This window comes from Heloderma suspectum, chromosome 3 (genome assembly GCF_057233095.1).
Source record: "Heloderma suspectum isolate Gila_16-S chromosome 3, 16-S_ref, whole genome shotgun sequence".
Taxonomy (NCBI): Eukaryota; Metazoa; Chordata; class Lepidosauria; order Squamata; family Helodermatidae; genus Heloderma; species Heloderma suspectum.
The window spans coordinates 298948576-298968767 of NC_139460.1; the positions used below are offsets into that span (position 1 = coordinate 298948576).

A 20192-nucleotide genomic window follows, 5' to 3' on the forward strand; every position below is an offset into this window, starting at 1 on the left:
GCCTGTATAATGCCATGTTTTTAATCTGGTTCTCTGGAAAAATGTTTTAGGTCTGTATAATCTGCAGCTTGATATGAGTTTTTAAAAGTTTTTCTTTCTGTTTTATAATTACTTTAATGCTGCTTTATAAAACTGGTTTTTTGTTTCTGTTATTTTAAATTGTTTTGTTATATTTTGTATAAGTCACTCAGAGAATGACAGTTATTGGGTGACTGATAAGTGAAGTAAATTTAATAAATCAATACAAATAAAATGTCTTCTATGTCCGGCAGATATCGTAGAAGGTGATGCTTTTCCCTGTTTCTGAATCTCAGAAAGGCCAGGAGCTTGCCTGCCATGATTCTGTGCAAATTGTAAGGTGTATCCCAAGGTGACTGCCCCCTCACTCAGGCAACCAAAGTAGTTCACTCTCAAATCCCCAGGAGGAGGAACAGAAAGCCCCCAATGGGTGTGCGGAGATGCCTGACATCAGTTAGGATAGTGTCACATTCCTTCATCCTCTCCCTTCACAGTCAACACACTCCAAGATACCAGGCATCAGGCTCACTACTTTATTAGTTAATGACCAGGTTCCTTACAACTGCAAATTCTGGGAAACTCTCAGGCTACAAAGGAAACAGCTACTCCACACAATTATGAATACCAATAGAGGAGCCAAAGTGGAAGTTAGAGAAGTTGCTGGCAGTTTGAACAAGAACTTCCCAGCCAGACTAGCTTAGGTGGGGTGCCCCTCCCTTACAGGTGCTCCCTCCTACATAGGCTATCATGCATAGCCAACCTGGAGGAGTGTCTGAGCTCCACCTCTAACTTTTCCCGCTTGGCTCTGTGACGGACCCTAGCATCCCTCAAGTCACGCCCTCACTCTCCTCCTCCCCGAAGACCTGGGTTCTCATGGAGGGGGGGCATTCAGGTCGAGCCACCTGTGTGCCAAGGTCTTGAGAAGAACGCCTTGCCATATCTGAGCTCGCTAGGGAGGGAGCCTCCCCCGGTTCTGGCTGTTCCCATTCTGAGTCTGAGCTGCTAACTAGCTCAGATTCATTCTTGACAGATAGGTCCTTTTGAGGAGGAGGAGGAGGTGACACCAGAGCAGCCTTGCATAGAACCTTGGGACATTTTTGTATACATCCACTCATACGTGTTGTCTACTTGTCTATCTGTTGTTGTAGGATTATCCAGAGGACTGCTGTATATTCTGGGTTCTTATTCTCTTTCTATGCTGTAGTGAGACTTTTCTTTTTAACTTTGGTTCCCACGAACGTGGCATCTAAGAATAGAGTGATCACAATCCTTGCTTGTGAGCCTGCATCCATGTACACAGCCATACGTTACTTCCGGCTAGCATGTTGGCTACCATCACCTTGGAGTTCAACTGAACTGCATCCACGAAGGAATCTGCTAGGAGAGCAGCTGAAAGTGAGACCTTCTTCAGGACACCCTGAAGATCTCTGAAATTGTTAGGAATGAAAAAAGGCAGTATCCTCTCGCCAAAGGTACATTGCTCTGTGAGGACAGAAGTAGTCACTGATGCACATAAGGATGCTGCCAAGACTTCAGTGTTCTTCCTCGAGGTTGCTTTCTCACATCTATCACAATGATCCTTCTCTCCTCCCTCACCATCAGAATGAAGAAGTGGCATGGAGACTGATACCACTGGGGCATCCACCTTTGAGATCTTGAGCTGATCCACAACATTCCTTGGCAGAAAATATAGCTTATTGACCATACCGTGAATTGGCTTTTTGAAACCCAGGCAGCCCTACCTGGAGGTGCCAGGAACTGCCCCTGGGACCTATTGCATGCAAAGAAAATGCTCTGCCATGAGCTACAGCTTTTCCCCTGACCATCAGTATTCTGTCAAACAACTCCACTAGCACTGCCTAGGGCTTAGAGGGGCCCTGAAGGAAAGTAAGGAAGATGAGGTACCTGGCTACTTATCTTGCTCATTAGTTAAATGTAAGAACAGGGGCTTAGGAAAGGATTCTACTGGGAACAGGCAGGCTGAGTGTGAATCCCCCTGCCCCACACATCCTCCCCTGATAGTTCACCTTCCTCCCCTAGTGGAGAGCATGGGGAAGCCAGTTGGGGCTAGAGGGAACTGCTTGGGCATTTGGCTTGGCCATAGTCCAGCCTACAACTCCCTTTATGGTAGGTCAGTTCTCCCTTCACCAAGGTGATATGAAGAAGTGGGCTTCTCTCTGGAGATGGGATTAGGAAACCTGGAGCTACAGCTAGAATTTTGTGAGCCCCTAGTCTGACTGAGAATGGCTGAAGGACCTGCAGCTTCACCAATACTTATGCCTGAAATGGCTGTGGTGAAGAAGTCCTGGGTACCCAAGCCCTGCACATTTTACAGAGAACACTGCAGGGAATGATATGGCAGAATGCCAGTGCTACCACCACTCTTTTCCATCTCTTGCTGGAGCAAGGGAGAGAATGGAGGGAGGAAGGGGGAGAGTGTGCAACGGGGGTAAGGGAAGAAAAGTTCCTCTCTGTTCCCCTCCCAGCTACCCAACCTCTGAGGCAGTTGGCCAATGAGCTAAATCCCCTCCCTATCCCATGAAGAAGCCATTCCTTCAAGAACTTGGTAGGATGGGACAGAAGCCAGAGAAATAGAAAAGGGGAGAAAAGAAAGGGGAGAAAATATTTTACATATTTGAAAAAAGCAATCTGCTTTTTCTTAAGAAGCAAGCTGTGACCAGCTCCCCAGCTTTTCACCATGTTGGTCTACCTGTTGTTGTTGTTGTTTAATTCTGTTGTCGTTTAATTACTTTTTTATTATATGAATTTTTTTATTTTGGTTCACAATAATGCAGTCATTCAGAACAGTTAGAATATTTCAACTTAAGACATATACAATATATCTCTAGTTGCTAATTCACCTGGAAGAGAAACAGGTTATCAGGATGCAAAAAAAAAAAAAATACTGTAGGAAACCCAATGCGTTTTGGCCTTTTTCTTATTTTTAGGCCTTCTTCAGGGGGTGGAAAAAAAAGTCTGCAGAATTTTTTCACAAAAGTTTGTCTCCTGTATCAATCGACTGTAGATTGACACAGGAGACAATCTTTTGCACACACACACACCAAAAATTCTTTGTTTTTTAGGCTTGTAGAAGGCCTAAAAACAAGAAAAAGGCTGAAATGCATTGGGCTTCCATATATATATATATATATATATATATATATATATATGAATATGAGAACCTGTTTCTCTTCTTTGTGATTTACTATGGATGCTCACCTCCTTCTGTTTTCTTGCTAATTTACCTGGCCAGAACCTATTCCAATAATTGATAAATCGTATCCAACTTTTTTGGAAAGTCTGGATGGAGCTGATTCTTCTTTCCCATAGCAACTGATAACTTGTTATTTTATTCATCACCATGGCAGTCCAAATCTTATTTTTCTGTTGTAGCAGGGATGACTGGCAAGCTTTTAGTAAGAGGATCCTTACCACTTTTAACATATAATTCACCATCACCACTAAATCTTTAGGGATCTGATCTTTCATATCACCCAGGAGTATAGTTGTTGGGGTTAATTGTAACTCATAGCCTGTAATTTCTCTGATGCTATTTATTATCTTCTTCCAATATTCCTTAACAGGATGACAATATCACCATGTATGGGGAAAAGTTCCTCTGCCATTACACCTCCAGCACCTGTTACCACTAAGAACATCCTAGAAATCCTGGCTGGTGTGTAATACCACATATATATTATTGTATAGAAGTTTTCTCCAGAAGTCACATCTTTTTTTTCTTATTCCTAGATTTTTCTTATTGTTGCTTAGATTTACGCACATGTGTGTGCTGTCTGTTCATATGTTTGTATGTAAATGGTTTTTATACTATGAATAGTATTCTTAAGGTTTTTAATCTTTGTAAACTGCCCAGACAGCTTTTGGCTGTTGGTTGGTACAGAAATGTAATGAATGAATGAATGAATGTTTAATTACCTTATTTTTTGCTTTTAATTACCTTGAGGTTCCTGCTTTTTTCTGTCTGGTCTGGAAGACTCGGGAGATGCCTTGCTAAGAGTCCATTGTTAACTGGCCCTGCCTCCTGCCTAGATGGAAGGGATATCCCAAAGGACATCTGAATGCCTGCTACTTCCTAGAACCCAAAATATCTTTACCATAAGTAGCCATATTTCTTATGAAAAGGTACTTAAAAATTAAACATACCTTTCATTTATTAATGTTGCTATAATGGTTATTACTGAATTACTATGGGTTTCTTCTTATGATAAAGTTTATACTCTGTTAAAGCTAACATCACAATGCTGTTTTTACCATGCTTAAAGGCTGGTTTATCCTCAGAATGATCCTCATATAACCTATGTTCTCAATTCAACCTCTGGTTCATTTGTATTTTTAAATGGTGTATCTGAGGTTGAATTGAGATGAAAGAGAGTCAGTAACCCACAGCAAGATCAGGGGCTCTTGACTAACTTCTCTTTTATCTCAGAATACATGGTCACATAAACAAGAGCTGGTTTGTTCTTTCTGGTGGGTGAAGTTTGCAGTTCTGAGTGGCCCAAGAAAGTCAGCAAGAAGTGGATCAAGACCATCCACAATTCCATTTTATGTAGACTTGTAGCCAAGTACAATGGGCAGAGCTAACTATTAATGGGTATTAACCATAATGGCTAAATAGAACCTCTGTGTTTAGGGACTCTGAACACCAGATACACAGGGCCAAAACAGGCAGCACTTTAAATCCATATCTAGCAGTTATGTCTTTTTAAATGTTTTATTGTAGAGTAGGCACAAGGGACCCAATCTGGATCTTAAAAGCCTGCCTACACCCCTGCCATGCCAGGGTCCTGATCTGGATCAGGGCCCCTGGGCCTAGGCTTAAAATGAGAAAGATATGTAGCTGCTAGATGCAGATAAAAGTAATGTCTGTTTTGGCCCTAAAAACAATTATAGAGGGCTGTTGTCTTCATACAAATCTGTATAAATAAGTCCTCAGTTTTAAAAAAAAAGTAACAAAAATAACTCATTTATTACTATTATTTCTTATTTATAACTATTATTGTTTCTTAGACTTATATCCTGCTCATTGGCCAAAGCCCTCAAAGCATTCTGATCGATGTATCTATGGGCAACTTCCCAAGTTAAAAAGGAGCCGAAACAGTGGATACATATATGAATTATGCACCTCACTGTGAGAAGATACACAGGTTTCCCTTTCAAATGTTATACCAAAACCATGAAAAGAAAATGTGCAAGTCAGCTATGCATCAGGTGTTGCTACTTCTTTGCAACACTGGAAGCTATCCTAAGATTACCACAGTTACCTGTCTACCTGGAAAATGCACACTTGTCTATTAGAAACCTCATTACCAAAGTCATATCATGCATTTTTCACACTGTCTCTCCCATTGCTTGCTTCCACATCAGTTTATCCCTGTGTGAATAGTGCTTCTAGTTTGCCCAAATCTCTGACTATACAGATGTCTGAGTATCGGGCAGGTCATTAAGACAAAGATCTCCCACTCACTTTCCTGCCTTCTGAAAAAATAATGCAAATTTTGTTCTTATAGTAATAGGGTGCAGGTACCGTGCATAAGTATCTGTCTTTAATTGCATTGTTTCTTTAATGTTTATGAAATTTATTATCATCATCATCATCTCCTCCTGCCTTTTCCTCCAAGGAGCCCAAGGCAGCATAAATAGTCCTCTTCCTCTCCATTGTATCCTCACAACAACCCTGTGAGGTAGGTTAGGCTGAAAGTCACTGAATGGCCCCAAGTCACCCAGTAAGCTTCAGGGCCGAGTGAGGAATAGAACCTGGATCTTCCGAGTCCCAGTCCAACACTTTAACCACTAAACACCACACTGACTCTCACAAGCTGTCTTATACTGAATCAGAACATTGCTCCATTTAGGCCAGTACTGTCTACACTAGGTGTACAGAACCTCTTTCATCCCGAATTCTGGATGGGGGGGGGCACATTCCAGTGGTGGGTGGAGCTGAAGGAAAAGGGGTAGAGCTAAAATACCAAAAATGCCAGCATATTGTAGTGTAAAGCCCTTGCTGCAAGTAACTAAGCAGTAGGAGAGGCATTTCAACCTTTTCACAAAACCCAGGAAACCTCTAAACAATTGGTGCTGGGGAAAAGAGGTGAGGCCTTCTAGGGAACCCCAGGGGATGGGATTTGGGCCCCAGAGGACCAGATTTGGCCCCCAGGCCTGAAGTTCTGCACCCTGGCCTATTCCTACTGGGAGGAGCTCACCAAGGCTTCAGGAAAAGGCTGATCCCAGCACTGCTGCCTGAGATCCTTTAAGTGGAGACGCAGTAGACCTGAATCTGGGACTCCTTGCGTGCAAAGCATGTGCTGTACCACTGAGGATATACAGCACTAAATAAACCTTGTTTGTTATCATTTGCTTACAAGTGAGACGTGCAACAAAATGTTGAACTGTGGAGAGTTCCTGTTCAGGGTTCCAGCCAGCCAGCTATGCCCTTTTCCAAAATACTCCGTTCTGTTCCTACCACCCCACCCCACAACAGACACTCAGCAATACTGACAAAAGGCCATTGAGCATGCTCAGTCCTCACTAGCCACTTTGGGGGGGATTTTTGCCCCATTAGGACTTTGTTACTCAATATTTTTTGTACTTCTGCGAACCTTGGGGTTGTCCCAAGTATACTGATACCTGCCTCTTATTTCTCAGTGACCCCGTTTTGGTTATAATCCTGTTGATACTCACCAACTGAATTTATGTTGAAAGGAATAATTAATGGAGAGTGAGACATACTCTCTCCTCATCTAGTTAGAACTTCTAACTGATAAATATACTGATAAAAGTTGGATTTTTGTTATGATGAATTTAAAAGTAGTGAAATAAGCAAACATCTCCATCTAGTGGATACCTATTGATTCAGTAGAAGTGCATGTATAGAGGCTAAATGCATGCTGGCAGAGGCCATTCCAACATTTTTTCCCACTTTCAAATCAGGTGTCCTGAAGATTTGTGCAAGCATAAATGCATGATTTTTCCAGGTGAAATCATAATTTCATGTGTTACCCAAAAATATAAAATTAATATCTCACAGTATGAAATGGTTAAAATGTCACTATATAATAATTTCTTTAATTACATAAAATATTTTACCTGAAGTGTCGTTATCCTTAACCCGTTTATTGCAAAGCTCATTTTCTGAAAGGCTGGTGCTGGATTTTCGTCTTCTGGTGCCTAAGGAATACATGGCGAAGGGCATAGTTTCAAAATGTGCAATTTGGTGTGCCTTCTAACCAAGGCCGTGTGGATTTGGATCTAAGGAGGCTACTGCACGAGCCTACTGCTTGCATAGGGAGGGGGGTTGCTGATTCTCTCTCTCTTGGCCCCATGCTCCCTACTACAAACTAGATTCAGAGATCCAATGATCGTCCAAAGCAGTTTGGGGGGGCAGCAAATGGGGACAGAGTGAAATCAACAACTCTTGCACAAACTGAAGTAATGTCTGATCATGCAATGAAATCCTTAAAATCTACAACAGCATATTTAAAGTTGTTGAGATATTTTAGCAGTCCCACTGGGAACTTCTCCTATGCAAGTAACAGTAAGACAAATGGGAAATTTATAAAGTACAGGAGAAATGCCCAGCTGATTGTGCTGTGCATACTCTTTTAAATAACTTACTCTTGGTAGATCTTTTTGGCTTATTGTCATTCTGGTTATGTAGGATCCAGTCACCTGTTAAATGTTTTCAAAAGAAAATGAAAACCTGCTGTGCAATAATCTGCACTACTAACAAATATGTCACAATTCTCACACATAAAAAGTATTAGTATTTTTCCCCTTTCCAGTAAAGCATGAACAAAACAAGTCAAAGGAGCTTTTACAATTATCTTTGTTTCGTGACTTTTAACCACCAAAGAAGCTTCATCTTGCTGATTGTATTGCAAGCAAATGACAAGCTATTCAGGCATTTAAAAGCAAATTTCCATCGCATTCATTTTTTATATATTTATGCCACAAGAATTAAAAGCAGTGTACAAAACTTTTAAACAAAAAGAATCCAACCACTCATGAAAGTATACTAGACTCTACAGTAAAACCATTTAATGATAGCTTTATCACAGCCCCTAAAGTAGGGGTGCAGAAATGTTTTGGAGTGGGGGGCTGGATTGCCCTCCACCTGTGGGACATACGACATCAGGGTGAGAAGCCCAGTCCCTGACATCACATCAAGGGTGTAGCTCCGCCCCTGATGACACCCCCTTTTTTTTCAGGGCGCCTCCTCTCAGCATGGAGAAAGCCCAGGCTGCTCTGCACTCCTGCTACTATCCCCAATCTGAGATCAGAGCTAGCAGCAGCGATGCAAGACAGCCCGGGCGTTGAGACTCACCCTTATCCCACTGCTCTGCCCCCTACCCCGTGTGCCTGGGTGTTGGCGCTTGTCCACACAGGGAAGAGTGGCTGTGTCCCACTGCCCAGGTTGTCCCGCATCCCCGCTGCTATCTATAAAGGAATTCCTCCTGGGGCAGGGCTTGGAGCCTAAGCCCTGCCCCCTGGGGGAACCCCAAGAGGCAGCGTGAGCCAGATTGGGTTGCCCCACAGGCAGGATTAAGTCCGCAGGCTGGAGGTTCTGCACCCGTGCCCTAAAAGCTAGCTCAAACAGAAAGGTCCTTTAGTGCTTTGGACGTATATTTAGGACCAATTAACTGGACCATTTGGAGACTTGGCAGCAGTAAAAACAAAAAAAAAAAGTGCAGGTACATGGTGCCTCCCACCTGCAGAAACTGCTCTTGCCCAGCATGTTTAACACAAGGATCCCCTTCCCCAAGTTCACCACCCACTGTAGAGAACTACTGGACAAGGGTGCAAGAGACCTTTGATACATGCAGAGAATTTGACAGACGGGCAGAGTATGTCTCTTTCACTTTGCACTAAGCTTTGGAGAGGCAGGAACAACCTTCTCTCTAACTTGAGCTGGCCTCACAAAGCCAACCCCCAAAACTGTTCTCTGAAGTCTCCTTGAGTTCAAAAAGCAGTTTGGTCAGAAGGTGTGAGACAGGAGATTGCACCAATAGCAGTTTAGCTTCTCATTTTTGCCTAAATTGTCCTTGAAGCTTCCCTGAATCCCAAAGTCACTTTTTAATCTCAGAAAACCAACTTTTAGTTTTTTGGATGCTTTGGGAAGCACCTTTTGAACTAGAACCTTTAAAAAAAAATAACGGGTGTGGATACAAAACTGGCACAGGCACATCTGGATTGTGGCAAAAATTAGTTGACTACAGTTTCTTACTGAAACATTTTACTTAAGTCCCAAATAAATCAGTGTGGTTTAAGTGCACATAACTATGCACTGACTTGTGTCTAATCGGTACTTACTTTCTCTTAGCTTTGCTTTCCACACAGTTTCTTCAGACTCCAAGTCCATCAGAGATAATGTCAGTTCCATTGGCTGTTCCAAAAATACCTCGAAAAAAGGTTTCTCTGGTAGGGTAGAGTCATCGTCAAACTGAATTTCCTAGAAAATTTGAAAGAAAGCATTAAAAGTCCTATTCAGGTATCAAAACCAATAGTTTGCTTTCTTAACTAAGCTTTTATGATTTCATAAAGCATTTTATTGCATGTATGTAATATTAATGATTTTTAAAAGTCAGAGCTCAATTAAAATACTGTCTGTCCTAAAACCAGGAGTGCAAATGATAAAATTATCTCACCAAATGGCACATGTCGACAAGCCAATTATAGAAGAAAGAAGAATATACCTCAGGGGTTATCTCAGCTTCTGGGTCACTCATTAACTTGTATTTCTTTCCACCTTGGAGTAATTTATGACAAGGGGGTTTCTCAATTTTTATGAATTTATTATTAGACCGTCTTACAGTTTTTGACACATCCTAAAATTAAAAGAAACCATCTTTAATTGCGATTGTCCAACTCAAGAAATTGAAGAACTGTACTTAGATGTATTTGAGATTTCATCTATATAAAACTTCTTAAATCTACTAAGAAATTGGGTTCATCTACTTCCGGTAAGGAGCCATGTCGTCCTGGCAGTGACTTGTGCAGGGCTCCACAGGTCACTTCTTTCAAACAGCTGTGAGAAGGTTGAGAAACCTTTTTTTTTCCTCTGGAAAATAAAGGGGAAGCCTGCAGTACCATCCGGATGAAATCTTAGAAGAACAGCTGCCTGTGCGGAGGATGCAAAGGGGCTCAAAACTAAGGTCAGTCCCCAGAGATAAACACCTACTGAAACGCTGTTTTGAAACTCTTAATTAATTAAGAGAATATAAGGATGGGCATGCTCCAATCTTAGATACCATTTGGAAATTTAAGCTACCAGCAAGCACCACTTGCACAGCAAAAAGTGAAAGTATGGCAGTTGTATAAATCTAACCTGAATTAAAATCAAGGAGTTGCAAACTTTTATAAAGTGAATTCAGCTCAAGAGGTCCTTTTAAAAGAAGAAAAAAGAAAGAGTACTAAGACTGTTTGCATTTTTGAATAAGTATTAGTCTAATTAACTTTCTATTTCTTTAAATCATTGTTTGAAGGTTTTAATGTTTGAATTTATATGGCTGAAAGCTATGTTTTTGTCCAGTTGCATTTATCTTCTGCATGACCTTGAGAAAACGACGAAGTCAAAATAAATAAATATTTGGCAGAAAGCCTGGAATAGGTTGGAATAAGATTAACTTGTGGGCTGATTGAGTGAAATTTAGTAAAGAAAGAGTATTGCTGACACCTGTTGGATGTTGAAAAATCAGCGGCTTATGAAAAATCTTTCTTTTCACGTTCTTTTTTATTTTTATCTTTTTTTCTCCTTTTGATACTGCGAGAGATCTCTTTTGGCATTGGAGGATCAATAACTTACTGGATATCCAGATAGATTAATTTATAAAGGAAGTAATGAAGAAGATAATTGAATGAGTGCTATGAATTTGGATAAACCAGCAAAGGATATCAGAACAACACGTAGTAGAGCGAATGCCTGGGAGATGCCTACAGAACAACTAAGTAGAAATACTAAATCCAGGAAAGGCTCCTTAAAAGAGACTCCAACGGGAGCTACAAAATTATCGGTGAAAGCAACATCTATAAGCAAGGAAGAGGTACCTGAGCAGAAGCAAGACATACAAAAGATGGCCTTGGAAGAACAAACACAGAATACTGTAGATGCTATAAGCAAAAAGATGGAGGCTTTTGAACTACGCATAGAACAAAGGATGGGCACCTTTGAACAACGTATAGAAAAATGGATGGAAAGACAAGTATTGGAAGAAGAGAAACTGCCTTGGTCGCCCTGTGGGATGACCTCTGCCGGGAGATGGACAGGGGGAGTGCGACCCTGTTGATTCTCCTGGACCTCTCAGTGGCTTTCGATACCATCGACCATGGTATCCTTCTGGATAGGTTGTCTGGGTTGGGAGTAGGAGGCACTGCACTACAGTGGTTCCGCTCCTACTTGGATGGCCGATTCCAGAAGGTGGTGCTGGGGGATTACTGCTCTGTACCATGGCAATTGTGCCATGGGGTTCCACAGGGCTCTATTTTATCCCTCATGCTGTTTAACATCTACATGAAACCGCTGGGGGAGGTTATCCGGAGGTGTGGGCTGAGGTGCCATCAATATGCAGATGACACCCAGCTCTACCTCTCTTTTACATCAAAACCAAGTGAGGCAGTGACTGTTCTGAATCAGTGCCTGGGCAAGGTAATGGACTGGATGAGGGCTAATAAACTGAAACTCAATCCAGACAAGACGGAGGTACTGTTAGTGGGTGGTTCGTCTGCCCGGCTAGGTGATATTCAACCTGTTCTGGAGGGGGTTGCACTCCCCCTAAAGGATCAGGTTCGTAGTTTGGGGGTGCTCTTGGATCCAGAACTGTCACTTGAGGCACAGGTGAACTCAGTGGCATGGAGCACTTTTTATCAGCTTAGGCTGGTATACCAACTACGCCCTTATCTGGAAGAGATAGCCTTGCTACAGTTATCCATGCTCTGATAACTTCTCATCTGGATTACTGCAATGCGTTATACGTGGGGCTGCCTTTGAAAACGGTCCAGAAACTTCAGCTGGTCCAAAATAGGGCAGCAAGATTGTTAACAGGGACTGGCCTGTGAGCTCATATTACGCCAGTACTTTTCCAGCTGCACTGGCTGCCAGTCCATTTCCGGGCCCGATTCAAAGTGCTGGTGTTAACATTCAAAGCCCTTAACAGCTTGGGGCCAGGTTACCTGAAGGATCGCCTCCTCCCATATGTGCCTGCCCGGACCTTAAGATCATCATCAGCGTCCCTTCTCCGTGAGCCCCTGCCAAAGGAAGTGAGGTGGGTGGCTACTAGGAGGAGGGCTTTTTCTGCTGTGGCACCCCGGCTCTGGAATGAGCTCCCTAGTGAGGTTCGCCTGGCGCCTACATTGTATTCCTTTCGGCGCCAGGTGAAGACCTTTTTATTTTCCCAGGCATTTTAGCATTTTAGCTTTCTAAATTTTTATCTTTGCTGTTTTAAATCTGTATTTTAAACTCCTGCACTGCTGCTAGGTTTTATTGTGGTTGTATTGTTATATTGTGGTTTTAATGTTCTGTATATTTTAAATTGTTTTATTGTGTGTTGCTTGGATTTAATTTTTGTGAACCGCCCAGAGAGCTTCGGCTATTGGGCGGTATAGAAATGAAATAAATAAATAAATAAAGGAGGAGATTAAAGACACGAAGAATTGAGATAAGAATTTAAGAAATTAGATGATGCATTAAATCAAATAACAGAAGAATTTAAAATAATGACTAACAGATTGGAAGTACTGGAAAATACTGCAGAAATTGTAACTATGGAGTTAGAATGTGAGCAGGATGCCTTAGCTTGGTTTGAGCTTAAAGACAAGGAACACTCGTTACACTTTAGAGGGGTCGCAGAAAGTTATGGCAGCACAGAACCTGACCTCAGAATGGAATTGGTAAAGACTATAGCAGCCTTTTTGAGTAAAGAAGAGAAAATCATGGAAATGGAACTAGATCGAGCTTATAGACTGAATTCGACATATGCAAAAACAAAAGGTCTACCCAGAGATATTATTGTCCATTTTGTAAAGAAAACTACAAAGGATTCAATTCTCCAGAAGCACTATAAAACTAAAGTGAAAATGGTGGGCAAAGAGATTATTGTCATGAAAGCAATTCCTGGAAGATTTCTGAGGAAAAGGAGAGATTATGCATTTTTAACAACAACCCTGAAACAGAAAAAGATCATGTTTCGATGGGAATTCCCAGAAGGTGTGGTCTTCTCTTACAGAGAACAGAGATTTAAGCTGAACTCAGTTCAAAAAGCAAAAGAGTTCCTTTGAACTTATGGAAAAGATTGGACAGACCTACAACCTGATGTACAAGAAGAGGATAGCACTCAGGGTGCAACAGGTGGAAATTAAGAATGTACCTTAATTTTTAAAAAATGGATTATAAATTATTAACTTGGAACATTAATGGGGCAAATGCTCCTCAAAAGAGAAAGAAAATATTTTACTATTTACAGAAATTGAAACAAGATATAATATGCTTACAAGAAACTCATATTAAGAAAGATGATACCAAATCTTTAATTAATAAAAAATTAGGTGAAGAGTTTATAACTGCAAGCCAAAAAAAGAAAAATGGAGTAATTTTATATGTTAAGCCACATTTGGGACCGGAATTGGTATTGTCACATGAACAAGGTCGTTTTGTGGGAGTTAAAATTACACTGAATGGTGTATCAACGTTGATTTTAGGGGCTTAAAGACCACAAAGCGGAATTTTATGAGACTGTCTTAACCAAACTCGTGGATCTAACTTTTGACAGTTGGTGTTTAATGGGAGATTGGAATGGGGTGATTGCACCTCAAATTGATAGAATATTGGAGGAAAAAAAAGTAATCAAGGGAAATTACCTAAAAGTTTTTTTGAATTTATGGACAATTTGGCTGTAGTAGATGTATGGAGAGATAAAAATGGAAACTCAAAAGAATATACATATTTTTCAGAAAGACATAAATCTTTTTCAAGGATTGATATGATTTTGACAACTAAAGAGCTTGCAACAAATATTGGCAAACCACAAGTTCTACCAAGATCATTTTTGGACCATAACCCTATATCTATGTCATATGTGAAAGGAAGCACTACTTTTAGATGGAGATTGAATTAAATGATATTTCAAAATAGAAGTATTGTGGATGACACTAAAAAGAAATTGAGAGAATTTTTTGAATTGAATCTGGACAAGGGAACAAATATCTGAACAGTATGGGATTTAAGTAAGGCCTATATGAGAGGTTATTTTATACAACAAACATGCAACTGAAAAAGAAAAGAGAAGGTACAAAATATTCTAAAACAGATAAAGCAGAAAGAAGAATTCCTAAAGAAAAAACTGGGAAAGGCTAGTGTCCTCCGACAGATTAAATTACTTCAACAACAATTGTCGATGTTAACAGTTCAAGATGTGCCAAAAAAATTAAACTTTGTAAAACAAAGAAATTTTGAATTTGCTAATAAACCAGGAAGATGGTTGGCCTATAAACTTAGAAAGGCAAAAGAAAAGAAAACAATTGTGAAAATAAGGGACAGTGGATTAGAATTAACCGATAATGTGGCAATTCAGAAAGCCTTTTATCAATATTATTTAAATTTGTATAAAGGACAGGATATCTCCCCAGAATTAATGGATAAAGATATTCATAAACAAAATTTACCAAAAATTACTAAGGAACAAAAACAAATGATGAATGCCCCAATAACAGTAAATGAAATGGTGGAAGCAATAAAAAAAATTAAATTAGGAAAAACTCTGGGACCAGATGGAATATCAGGATTATATCATAAGAAGTGTGAAGAAGAAATTTTACAACCGTTGAAAATTATGATGAACAGTATTTTAGAAAAGGGGGAGATACCGGAAACATGGAAAACAGCATATATAACATTAATACCTAAAGAAGGGCAGGATTTAACCTCGACAAAAAACTACAGACCAATCTAATTATTAAACAATGACTATAAGATATTTGCAACAATTTTGGCAGAAAGGCTCAAGGAAATATTGCAGGAGTTTGTATATGAGGACCAAAGTGGTTTCTTACCAAGGAGGAAGATGAGAGATAATGTAAGAACGGTCTTGAATGTGGTGGAATATTTGGAAAAACACCCAGAAAAACAAGCAGCTCTGATCTTTTTAGATGCAGAGAAAGCATTTGATAATCTGAACTGGAAATTTTTAATTAAGACTTTAGAAGAACCGACTTTGGAGAAAACTTTATAAAATGGGTGAAATTGGTATATACCGATCGAAAGGCTCAAATAATTATAAATGGGGATTTGACTAAACCTTGTGAGATACAAAGAGGAAATAAGACAAGGTTGCCCATTGTCACCGCTATTGTTTATATTGGTTTTAGAACTATTGAACAGAGATATAAGACAAGATGATTGAATCACAGGAATAAAGATTAAAAGGGAGAAATATAAACTGAGGGTGTTTGCAGATGACTTGGTGTTTATGTCGGAAGAACCTTTAAAGGGAATTGAAATTTTAATGAAAAAATTAAAAGAATTTGGAGCAGTGGCAGGGTTCAAAGTTAAGAAAACAAAATTTTTAACAAAGAATATGAATATTCAAGAAAAAAAAGTTGATGGATAAGACTGGATTCCAAATTGAAAAGAAAGTAAAATATTTGGGAGTCTTTTTGACAAATATGATTGTATGCTTTTTCAAAATAACTATGTTAAAGTGTGGAATGAAATTAAACAAGACTTATTAAAATGGGAAAAATTACAACTATCACTTTTGGGAAGAATTGCAATGATCAAAATGAATGTATTACCTAGAATGTTATTTTTGTTTCAAATGATACCCATTATTACATTGGATTTACCTTTTAAGCAGTGGCAGAGAGATATAATGAAATTTATCTGGCAAGCAAAAAACCAAGAGTTAAAATAAAAATTTTACAAGATGCAAAGGAAAGAGGTAGCTTGGGATTACCAGATTTTAAAACGTATTTTTCTGCCTGCTGCTTGATGTGGATGAAGGAATGGGTGACGTTGAAAAATAGAAGACTTTTAGAACTAGAAGGACATGAATTGAGATATGGGTGGCATGGTTATTTGTGGTATGATAAAACAAAAGTGAATGTAGATTTTAATAAACATATAAGAAGGGCTGTATTAAGAATTTGGAATAAATATAAATTAAGGCTCTATCAAAAAATACCACGTTGGATGTCTTCACAAGAAGCAATGCATAGAAGATAATTTGATAGCATGCATAAATGGATAAGATATAATGATTTACTGGAACTGTCACAAGGGGAATATAAGTTAAAATCAAGGGAAAACTTATTGGAAGAAGGTCATATATGTCAGTGGTTTTCATATTTGCAAATTAAAGAAAGGTTTAAAATAGATGAGAAAAATGGTGGATTTGAACAAACAGAATCTGAATTTGAAACAGCACTGTGTACAAACGATGAACATGTTATTGCTAAACTGTATAAATTACTGTTATGGTATGAGACAGAGGATAAACCAGTAAAAGATTGTATGATAAAATGGGCACAAAATGTTGGTCATAATATATCAATGGAAGAGTGGGAAAGTATGTGGGGAAAAGATTTAAAATTTACTTTATGTACAAGTCTTAAAGATAATTTTTATAAGATGATGTATAGATGGTATATGTCTCCATTTAAATTGTCTAAAATGTATAAAGGTGTTTCTGGAAAATGTTGGAAATGTGAAGATCAAGAGCGAACGTTTTATCATTTATGGTGGACTTGTAAAAAAACATTTTGGAAACGAATACAGTCTTTAGCTCAAAGAATATTAAAGACTACTATAGAATTAAAGCCAGAAACTTTTTTATTGGGACAAACAGATAAACACATAAAAGAGAAGGGGGGAACCCTCTTTCTCTACATGACAACAGCTGCAAGGTTATTGTATGCACAAAAGTGGAAGAATGAAACAATACCAACTGTGAGCGAGTGGATCATGAAAATGATGGAGCTGGCCGAGATGGCAAAACTTACTATTATAATTAAAGAAGGATCAACAACTAAATTTATGTTAGATTGGAAACCTTTTATAGAATTTGTACAAGAAATAGAGAAAAATGATATCTATGTATGTGGATTTTGAACTTTGAGATGGTTAATTCTCTTTTGTTGTTGTTAAAACTAGGAGAGAAATGAGATGTCTGTGAAATCAATGTATGTGTACAACTAAGATAAGAACTAGAGAATAATAATGAGCGTTTGTTGTGAAAGGGGAGCCATCTTACAATCTTAAGAGATATTTTAGTGTATGTGTATTGTGTGTTCATGTTGTTGTTGTGTTGTGTTTTTCTTTTTTTTTAAAGCCAATTATTATATGGAAGAAACTGGATTCATCCTGCTCTCTGTCCACCTCACTCCCTGTTCAACCTGTGATATTCCATCAATATATGGTTCTTACTAGAACACCAATTACTGACGGGAACAGCTGGTCTAGCAGTTTCTGCTACACTGTGTGCAGGGTTCAAATGGATGCTTCACTGTAACAGCTGAAGTGGGCTGTGGCAGTGCTAGGTGGATTGTTCCTCTAGGCCCTGTTTTAAAGCAAATTTATTAACAAGTATGTCCTACTGAAATCAAGACAGCCAAGTAAATGTGCTTAAAACCAGTGTGATAACCAATTATTCAAACAGTAGTGCATGGAATTCAGTGATCGAAAAATAGTAGTTCATGGATCTCTTGTAGATGTCCAGGCTGCAGACACAATAGTTGCCAAGCCACTGGAAAAACATAGGTCCTAGCCAAGTTTTGCAGAGCTGGGACACCAGTTGCTGGGCAAGAGACAGGAAAATTAGTGTTCTTTCCCCTGTTCATCATCTTTTTCTTCTTTTTTTTGTCCCTATTGTGTTAGAATTTGTCATTTGTCCATTTTGTGCATGCATGGATTGTGGGAAGGAGGCTTAAAAGTAGATGTGAGCATGAACAGCACTGGCCTACACAAATTTAACTGTCATGCCTGGGCTTTGTTAGCCAAGCCTCCTCCCTGCAGTGGGACAGGGACTGCAAGGACAAACCTTGTTGGCTAGTTGGCTGGTTAGCTTACCCAGTCTAATTGTTGTGATGAACTGTTGCAGAGGAGGATGGGCAGCAAGGCAGAGCCACACTTGCTCAAGCCCACTTTGCCACTGCTGCCACCAAACCAGTGCCTGCGTGGCTGCTGTTGTGCTTGCCCATCTGGGTAAGATGAGAAGCAGGTAGCACACCTATGGAGTTCTGAAGGAGTGTGCTACAACCTGCAAGTGCAAAACAGGAGTAGCCATAGGTCATAGTATGCATGGAAGAGAGACAGGGAGAAAAAGAGAGTCAGACGAAGGAACTTAGCCTCAGGTCCTCTTGCCCAGGATTTGTGTGGCCTGTCACACAACGAAGTAAGAGAAAATGAAGAGAAAATGCCACATAATGTATATGTGTGGTTGACCTATATCTGAGCTTATTTTCTTGAGTTATCTGCTCTGCATGTAAGTTAATTCCTGCTTTCTGATGATGGCACTGTTGTAGCCTGTATTGTGTTGATCAACAGGGAGCTAATATCATATATGGATGGTAGCAGGAAAGTTATAAATACATACACTTCATGCATCTGATGAAGTGGACAGTGTCCACGAAAGCTTATGTCAGAATAAATGTTAAGGTGCCACAAGACTCTGCAATATAAACACATGTAAACCTTAGATCAGAGGTGCAGAACTTCCAGCCCAGGAGACAAGTCTGCTCCTCCTGGGGTCTCAATCCAGCACTCTTGGGTTTCCCTGAGGGCTACACCCTTTCCCCCAACCTCTGCTTGTTTGGCAGTTTCCTGGCTTTTGAGCAGTTTTTCCCCATTCTGAAAGGTTAAACTGCCTCTCGTAAGGCTTAGCCACTGGAAGTAAGAGCTTTAAGCTAAAATATGCTGGTGTTTTGGGCATCACTCATTTTACCTTTGGCCCCACTCACCACTGTAATGGGGGATCCAAGAGCTTCTCTGAACTGGAATTAGGTCCTAAGGCTAAAAGAGGCTCTGCACCCCTGCCTTCGATGAACACAATATTCTCTGTAGGATCTGCTCTCAAGCAGAACCCTATCTGCTGACTTGCCATTGGGCCCACCCTACCACATGATAGTTTTTGTTTTTTTTTAAGAGATGACAACTTTGTTGGGCATCGGAACAGAGGACAGTAGCATGCTGGGAGCAAGGAAGATAATTTAGATTTTTCAGGACAGATGTCAGCAAAAAAGTTGCTCGTACCTTTATAAATGAGCTGTTGTTACTAGCCACATACACACGTAATTTCAAGGAAGGATGTTCATTGACAACTTTGTATAAAATAACAAGCCCATGGTAATACACTGGATTATAGTTCTCAATTATTGGTCCAACAGGAGACAGTGAGCTCACACGCCATTTGATGTGTGTTGTAGAGTGATCAACGGAACGTTCAAATTCTGGGCCATTACTTTTGAAATGGAACACATTGAAGGTCATATCTGATAAGTGGTCTGCAAAACAAAATATTAACACCTTCTAAAAATATGTCACAGTACATAGATATGTAAATATGTTTAAATTCACTGAATAAACCGTACCATTCAAGCAGAGAGTGTGTGGAAACTGAATGGAAGTAAGAACGGAGTGTGAAGCACATTTGACATCAAATATAGGGCCTACAACAATCCAGGGATGTTTAACATAAGTGGCATACTTGGTCCAAGACAAAAGGGAATATTCGATAACAGCAGCTTTGGTAACTTCAAAGATTAAACCAGTGACAGTACACTCATAAGTTCCTTCAGCATCCAGCTTCAGCCTACATATGTGATACATAAAGCACAGTTTTCAATACATGCAGGATGACTGGGTTTTTTTCCTTCTCTATGTTCTTTTAGCCTTACAAATACATATGAAAGACACATGAGTGTAATAATGATGTTATCACAGCCCTTTCTCCTATGAACAGGAAGTTAATTATTTTATAGACTTTCCCTGTCCAAACAAAATACTAACTAAAACAAAGCACTTTTTGAAGAAGAAAAAAAGAGAAGGTAGCCTGTCAATCATTGTTCACAACAAAAATAATGGTTTAATTTATGAGTTATGTCATCTACTACCAAAATCAATCATTAGCAAAACTGCATACTGAATTTCTAGCTTTCTACAATCTTTGGTTCAG

The 20192-nt window shown here is 39.6% G+C and overlaps 1 protein-coding gene across 2 annotated transcripts in view; it reads right to left on the bottom strand.

Annotated features, from left to right (window-relative positions):
* LOC146351484 (uncharacterized) overlaps window positions 1-20192 on the bottom strand; it is a 52866-nt gene that overhangs the window by 11152 nt on the left and 21522 nt on the right. Inside the window, exons 9-14 of one of the 2 annotated variants that reach the window (XM_084847381.1) lie at window positions 19609-19829; window positions 19271-19521; window positions 9729-9860; window positions 9346-9484; window positions 7651-7704; window positions 7123-7203 (exon numbers count right to left, since the gene is read on the bottom strand). In XM_084847381.1, the coding sequence (XP_084703507.1) occupies window positions 7123-7203; window positions 7651-7704; window positions 9346-9484; window positions 9729-9860; window positions 19271-19521; window positions 19609-19829 (878 nt within the window). The remainder of the gene's footprint in view (window positions 1-7122; window positions 7204-7650; window positions 7705-9345; window positions 9485-9728; window positions 9861-19270; window positions 19522-19608; window positions 19830-20192) is intronic. The other variant, XM_084847380.1, reaches the window with a different exon arrangement.